At 39.8% G+C, this 8,212-nt stretch overlaps 1 protein-coding gene across 1 annotated transcript; it reads right to left on the reverse strand.

Moving 5' to 3' along the window:
• Positions 1-267: 267 nt before the first annotated feature.
• Positions 268-7,940, reverse strand: C5H5orf47 (chromosome 5 C5orf47 homolog). The gene is made up of 4 exons (XM_045552677.1): positions 7,613-7,940; positions 3,250-3,335; positions 1,717-1,816; positions 268-302 (listed from the first exon to the last, which is right to left on the reverse strand). The coding sequence occupies exons 1-4, from the start codon at positions 7,938-7,940 to the stop codon at positions 283-285; spliced, it is 534 nt and encodes a 177-aa protein (XP_045408633.1). The 3' UTR covers positions 268-282.
• Positions 7,941-8,212: the final 272 nt, after the last annotated feature.

An 8,212-nucleotide genomic window follows, 5' to 3' on the forward strand; every position in this document is an offset into this window, starting at 1 on the left:
ATGAAAAGAGAACTAAGTAGAGATATGAACAAAAAGAAGAAAACACGAGCTGTGGAGAAAGCAGTTTCAACAGCACGATGGAGATAGGGCCTAAACAAAGTTGTAAATGTCAACAAATATTGAATGTGCCAAACATTAAATGTAAGGAAGGAAATAGGCTGGAATTAGCAATGGGTATACACTAAAGGTTGGGGAAGGTAGGATATAAAAGGGAAGGGAATAAAAATCTATATTTTGTAATTATTATCTAAATGAATTCTTACCAGAAGATGATAAGAAGATTCATCTTGTATAACTGGAGCCTAGGAATAACATAAAAAATAAGGAAAATTCAAGGTGGCCTCTAGCACTGGTTTTCCCATAAATAAATACATATTAAGAATAAAAGTTATATTTTAAAATGATAATTATTAACTTTAATAAAAAGTTGTATAATCTAGTTTAAAATTGTAAGGCAAAATAATGAACTAAAAGGATATCTTCTGTTAACAAGAGACTATTTTTGAAAAACACAGCATATTATTTTAAGTTGTTAAATAATCCTTTCAAGATTACTTTACACTTAGTAGAAGGCCTCTTACTGAGGCACAAAAGAACCCAACAAGTTCAAAGTTATGCAGTGATCTGGATTAGCAGCAGAAAAAGGTACCGGTTTTTCCGCACACTGCTCTGCCTATTCAAAACTCCTTTTCATTTAAGGAACCTCTGACTACTTTTCTTCTTCCTAATCCCTGCTCCCACCTCATTCTCCTTATTAATTGGATAAGAAAAGTAAAACAGAATATTATTAATCTGAACATTTGTTTATATGCCATTATTGCAAACAATTTATGCTATTAGTGATGCAATATCACACACAATAAGTTTCCATTGTTAACACTGCTTACAAAATGGCACTGTTTTAATGATTATCTTATGAAAATATACTTCACAAAATTAAATACTGCAGGTTTACTGACTATCAAATAGAAGTTGCTATCAAGTGACTATACTAAGAACTCACAGAAACATTCATAATATCATGCGTATTAGGAATCATGAAGCACAAAAAATAACTTGTGATTTATCAATTCATATGGCACTATAGTTACAAAAATTTTATCCAATGTAATTTTTTGAGAATCCAGAACTACCAATTATTTTAATAAACACACTAGACTATACCTAATTTTACTCTGACCACAATATCAACTCAATATTGATGCAGCTTTGGAACATGGCTTAATTTATGAGTTGTCTTCGAGGAATGAAATAATGACACCAAGGGCATAACTCAAGTACAGATTTTGTTAAATGCATTAAATTAGACTGCAGCATACATGGAAAGGAAATGCCTACATGCAGTGACACAATGTATAATTTTATATCGTAGTTAAAATGTTTTGCTTCATCAATATGGATGAGTTTTATAATTTTTACTTAAAAACTGGCATTAAAATTCACATTTAACAGACAAGTATGTTCCCTTTGCTCAGTAAATTCCAAGCAACATGCACCTTCTGTGCTCATCCATCACACCTACACCTTTGCTCTGCTCTACACTCACTGCTCGAAGGTGCTCGTACTTTTAATTATGATGAGCAATAATAATATGGTAGCCTCATTTCTACAGTTCTGTACACTGACTGTGACAATCAGGTCGCATGTGACCCCAGGATAACTAAACTATCATAGAGGCCACTATTCTTTCATACAATAAAAACTGTGTTAACTTACTTTCACTAGATAATCTTTGGCATTTCAGCCTGAGTCTATATTTTTCATTTTCTTCAAGCATTCTAGAAATGACTTTGTATACTCTATTCCATACTGAAACCTTAAAAAGATAAGCACAGTTAAGGAAGGCTGAGCAGAAAAGTAGAAATACATTTTAATGGAGGCAGCTGGGGGAGTGACAGCTGTGTTGTATGAAAATTGACATAATCATTGTAAAACAATATTAACACTTAAAGAACTAAAACTTAAATGTAATTGTTTTCCCGCCATCACTGCATTCTCTCTCTTTTTCCAATTTCCTGGAATTTCTTCCCTGTAGTATTTAAATTAACTGCTCTAGATGAAGTTTCCTTTTAGAAGCAATGTCTGTAGAGTCTTAACCTAAATGGTTCCAACACATTCAATGTTTAAAGGTAATGAAAAATAGTGAATTTCTATTCTGATGTCTCAACCACTGGGCAATGATTTGGTTTTATAATGTATTTTATTTTAGTTAAGAATTAAGTATTTCTCCTAGGATGTACCAAGGCAAAATTATGAGAGAACATAAATATACTAGAATAAAAAGAATGAGGACTATGGAATTAAACAGATAGTCTAGGCTCAAATTCTGGCTTTGCCACTTCCAGATGCTTGACATCAGGCAAGTGTTTTAATCTTATTTAGGAATAACTTCATACACTGGATTATTAGAATTAATGAAAAATATATATATGCAAAGCACCTTATCCCAGTGTCTGGCACAAAGTAATTAAAAGTAAATATCAGCTATTGCTCTTTTCTCCTCAAAAAGGAACTGGTTCTTGGAAAAAATATTTCTTAATACAGTGGAAAGTAGATGCTCACTCAAAACACATTTGGTGCAAGGGTTAGTGCCCTTAAATACTATTTTGTACCATAGATGAATTATAAATTAAACTCAAAGCTCAGAAACAATATAATTTTATGTGTCATTATCAACTAATAATTTCTTTAAACTGTGTAAAATATACGGTAGCAATCAAAGTAGAGCATCTGATTTTGAACATGTTTAAAACACTCAAGTTACCATGACATTTGGACAACCAGCAGTGAGAACAATTCGGCAGTAATGGTTCATCCTTGTCAGTTTTCCTGCTAGAAACTTAATAAGCATTCCTTGTCTTTGAAAAGAACAATATGACACCAATATAGATACATTATTCCTTTCCTTTCTATGAAATCTATGACTTTCTTCTTATACTACATTATCTATCACAGTTTATTATATTCTACTGAACATACATCACACCTTGAAAAATCCTCCAGTTGGTTACATTTTGATTAAAATGTGTTTTACACCTTCAAACACTAGAAGGATTAATCTTTACGGTTAATAAACATTTCCAAACCCAGTTCCACTTCTGCTGAATTACTTCTATTTTCTCATTTCAGAAAATTAAATTATTCAAAAGATGGAACTATTTTCATTGTCTTGAATATCTTTATATATTTGTAGTTAGAGAGGATGATCTAAAATTCAAATATTACTCATTCCCTTTTACAGCAATATACCTTTTTCTTTTTTTTCATTGTTTTGGAAGCTTCATTCAATGGTATGGGAAAATCAAACTTTTTAGCTGCATCCTTCTGGATTAAACCTAGTTTTTAAAAAGAGAGTGAAAAGGTTAAGATATATAAAGATTCAGTATCCCGAGAAATGAGACCACATAAATGTCTCTTGAGCTCTCTTGGGATTTTTACACTTGTTGGTATATTTCTGATCACTATAATATGCTGAAAACCACCAAGAAAACTAGAGATAAACAACCCTGTAGGTACCTAGGAAATTATCCTGCTAGTTCAGTCTCCTTCCTTTTCTGATTTGTAAGGTGAGTCCCCAAAAGGCTAACAACAGAATAAACAAATACAAGGAATCACATCTTGCTCCAGTGTAGCTCTACAGTCTCCATTCTTCTCAATTCAACTCCAGATATACATTATGCTTCCAACTACACAAAACACCTTGAGGTTTCTCAAATGTGTCTTATTCCTACCCCTGTCAGCCTTTGCACATGCTGCTCTATCCAGCACGCACGTATGCGCACACACACAAACCTTCTACCTGTTCTGCAAGACTCAGCTCACACGTCCCCTCCTCTCTATGGCCTTCTCTGAAACACACACAGCTCCAGACACAGCATTGGCTCACAGAACACCTTCTTCATGGTGCTTGGACCACTTTTATGTCATGTATTTATCATGTGTTTCCTCCATTAGGCTCTGCCCTCCTGGAGGGCAATGGCCATGTGTGTTTATTCATCTTTCTATCCACACTACCAGACATACAGCAGTACTAATAAAAGTTTTCCAAAGTGAGTAAACTTCCTGACCATTCACTAAACTATCCAGCCTCCCAAAATGTTAACTGTTAGAAGAAAAGCTAAGGGCCTGTGTGCAAAAATACAAAATTATAAAACAATGAGCAAGTGCTCCCTGAAAGCTTTTGTGTTTGTTCTTTTATCTGGAACACGCCCAGTACCCAGCCCCTCCCCACCTCATTCCTGCCCTATCACCACTCTACACTTCGCTTTCTTCTACTCTTTCAATACTTAGCTTTCCAAGGGGCCTTCTCTGATCTCACAAAGCACCCTAAGCTCAGTTATTGCGGGATTTATCACATTGTTTACTTGAAGAATGCATTTTATTCTTCACCAGAGATCTAGTACCTAATTCTATACCTATTATTTTCACTGAGGCTAGCTCCAGTGTATACCATGGATTTTGTCCTGATTTATGTTTCAAATTTTTCTCTAGTCCTTTTTCGACACACTCTGACTGAGTCAAACTGTACTTCTAGTTCTGCTCTGATCACTGCCCATCACTAATCCACACTCAGTGTTTTGCTCACATTTTTTCCCACATATAATCCCCTCCTATCTCAGCCCCACATGCGAATCTCAATGGAGTTTCCATCACCATAAAGCCTTCTCTGATTCTCTCATCCTTAAATTATTCACCACTTCCAAGGCATTCATTTGTGCCTCCAAAATAGCATTCACCATCCTCTATTATACACAAATTATGAATATATTTCCCAAGTTCTGTGTGGACAGGGAGCCAGCCTGATTTCTTAGTCTTGTTAGAAGAGTTGACTGATTTGCCTGCCCTAGTATCTCTCAACTCCAGTACATTTTCCAAAAGTTTACATGTTCATCTTTCCGAAGTGGTCCTGTCTCTGGTAACTTTACTCCACCATTCAAAAACCTTCACTGATGATAAAAATGACACACTTCAAGGCATCCACAATCTGTTTTCATTCATTTTTTTTTCATTCATTCAATAAACAGCACATGCCCAATATGTGCTAGACGTGGGGCTAATCACTCTCTTCCCTTGAAGCCATTCTGCACAATGTGCCAAACTTTCCTAGGCATTTATTCTGTGCCAAATACTATCCTAAGCACTCTGCATGCATTATTTCATTTAATCTTCACAGCAACCATTTAAGGTAGTAACCACAGATAAGGACATTGAGAATCAGAGTGGTTAACTAACTACTGATGACAGAGCCAAGATTATGTCTGACTTCAAAGCCTATTATCTTGATAATCTGTGCTGTCCCACTAGCAATTATCTATTCATGTTCCTTGATTTCCTGCCTCTATGCCTCTTCTCTCCCTGAACTTAATTATCAAAGCCCTTCTTAGGTCTCTTTCTTATACACACCTACTAGTTTATATTCCCATTATTCATGTAAAAGTCCCTTGAAAGCAGAATATTTATCTTATCCATCTGGGTCACTAGCACTTGACCTATAATATCATAGATGTTAAATAAATGTTGTTGAATGGTTAAATAATTCACCTTTATGCCCCATACAGGGCCAGACATTTAATGAATGTTCTATAAATTATTCTAGAGCATAGAAAGGGAAGGAAAAATTCCTCATTTCTTTTATGAAGTAAATATAACACCGATACCTAAACTAAAGAAGTACAAAGAAAGAAAACCTACACATCACTATCTCCCCTGAATGCTGATACAAAAACTATACACAAATTATTAGCAAACAGAGTCCAACACTGTATTAAGAAAATAACACATTAAAACCAAGTGGGATTTACTTCAGAAATGCAAGGTTGGTTCAATAACGGGCAATCCATTTATATTATATTCCATATTGATAAATCTAAGGAAAAAAATTATCATCTCCACAGATCCAAGAAAGCCTTTGACAAAAGTCAACACCCATTCATGATAAAAACTCTAAAGAAAATATTTTAAATATATATGCCATCTTCCTAAAGCCAGTACCTTATTTAATGAGGAAACACCATCGGTATTTCCCTAAGGGCAGGAACAAGGCCCACTATCTCAACATGCCCACTATCTCCACTACTATTCAACATTGTACTTGAAGTATTAGCAAATGCAATTAGACAAAATAAATCTCTCGCAGGCATAGAAATGGGCAAAAAGGGAATAAAATTATCTCTATTTACAAATAACATATACCTGGAAAATCATGAGAATCAATGATAAAAAAAATCAGTGATTTAATAAGATCTAAGTGCTTGCTTAGGGCTGGAGTTGTGGGTAAAGGAAGGGGTGAGGGGGAATAGTGACTGTACAGGAATGGGACAGGGTTTCGCTGTCTTTACTGCCTTTTTCAAAGTAATGCATCTCTTTTCCTCTGCTTGTTTTTCAGATTTCCTTTTTGTCTTTGCTTTTCAGCAGTCTTATCATGAAGTGACTAGGTGTAGTTTTCTTTGTATCTACTCTGTTTGGGCTTCCAGGTAAAAATATTCTAAAATAGTGGTGATGACTGCACAACTGAGAATAGGTAAAAACCATTGAGTTATGTGTGAAAATTGGTGAATTATATGCATTGTGAAGTATAATTCAATAAAGTTTTTAAAAAGCACAGGTGATGGAAATGTTATATATCTTGATTGTGGTGGTGGTTACTAGGATGTATAAGCTTGTCAAACCTCATCAAAATGTCTGTAAATTAATCCTTCATGAAGTTGATTTTTTAAAAAAATCAATGGGCTTCCCATACACAATAAGCATTTAGAGGACATTATGGAAGAGGAAACCCCATTTACAACAGCAAAGATGATTAAATGCCTAGGATAAATTTAACACCATATATGCCAAACCTACACGGGGGAAAGTTTTTTAATTTAAAACATTCCTGAAAGACACGGAATAGAAATAGACATCCTGTTTTTAAATACGATGACGCAACATAGCCCAGAAGTCACGTTCTCCACGTAAATTTGTTCAAAACTTCAGTAATATGAGGCCGGGCGTGGTGGCTCACGCCTGTAATCCTAGCACTCTGGGAGGCCGAGGCCGGTGGATCGCTAGAGGTAAGGAGTTTGAGACCAGCCTGAGCGAGACCCTATCTCTACTAAAAATAGAAAGAAATTATCTGGCCAACTAAAAATATATATAGAAGAAATTAGCCGGGCATGGTGGCACATGCCTGTAGTCCCAGCTACTCGGGAGCCTGAGGCAGGAGGATCGCTGAAGCCCAGGAGTCTGAGGTTGCTGTGAGCTAGGCTGACGCCACGGCACTCACTCTAGCCCGGGCAACAAAGTGAGACTCTGTCTCAAAAAAAAAAAAAAAAACTTCAGTAATATGGACAGGGCCACTAAGCATGACAAGGCCCCCTTGGGGCGACTTAAGTGGCTCCTCTCAGATCTCCGGCTCATCTCGAGTGGCCTTCCTTTCCCTTCAGGCACCCCCTGAAGTGAGCTAAAGGGCTTCCCGTTCCACCCGCACAGGCTGACCGCGGCGTCGTGGGCCGGAGGGCCGGTCACTCAGCCCCGCCAAGCCACGGCCGCCGTCGCCCCCGCCACCTCCCGCCGCGCGGGCAAGATGGCGGCCAGCGAAGCTGACAGGAACCCGCCCCGCCCGCCGCGCCACCTGCACGCGCCGCCGGCCCGGGACCGCTCCGCGCGCTCGACGCCCGCCGCCGGGAGGAGGCGGAGGCCGCAGCCGCGGCGCCGGGGGCCGCTGGGACCCCCGCCCGGGAGCTGGGGGGCAGCTCGCCGGAGCCCGGGACTCCCGTCGCCGCCGCCGCCGCTTCCGGCGGCTCCTCCTGGCCGCGGCGGACCCTGAACCCTGGGCACCAAGGGCTCCGAGCCCGGTGGCCGCCTAGCTGCAAAATGCCGCCACACTGGTGGGAGCCGAAGCGGTTCACGTAGACGAAGCGCGCCCGGTCCTGCCGCTGCGCCCGGCCCGCCGCCGCCATCGCAGCCCGTCACGCAAGTGCGGCCGGACGCCGGGCCCTCGGCTCCCAGCAGCGCGCGGGGCGGACCGGGGCGCTGAGCGTTCGGGGGCCCGACGGGGGGGGGGCGGGGAGGGGTAGCTGGGGCCCAGCCCACGGTGCGGGCTTGAGGGGGGGGAGCGGGGAGTGAGAGAGGCCGGGGAGTGGCCACTGTGTGGGCTGGGGGTAGAGAGGAGTCTGGGGGGACCCTCAGCCAGGGGCTGGGAGGCCGAGGGGAGCTGAGGGCAGGGGGAGCA

The sequence above is a fragment of the Lemur catta genome, chromosome 5, assembly GCF_020740605.2.
Source record: "Lemur catta isolate mLemCat1 chromosome 5, mLemCat1.pri, whole genome shotgun sequence".
NCBI classification, from domain to species: domain Eukaryota; kingdom Metazoa; phylum Chordata; class Mammalia; order Primates; family Lemuridae; genus Lemur; species Lemur catta.

Excerpts from the sequence above, each read along its gene's own strand:
- C5H5orf47 (XM_045552677.1), bottom strand. The coding sequence starts at position 7,940 with ATGGCGGCGGCGGGCCGGGCGCAGCGGCAGGACCGGGCGCGCTTCGTC. Across the intron at positions 3,336-7,612 it reads CGGGCCGGCGGCGCGTGCAG|GTTTAATCCAGAAGGATGCA; the intron begins GTGGCGCGGCGG and ends TTTAAAAACTAG. Across the intron at positions 1,817-3,249 it reads CAATGAAAAAAAAGAAAAAG|GTTTCAGTATGGAATAGAGT; the intron begins GTATATTGCTGT and ends TATCTTTTTAAG.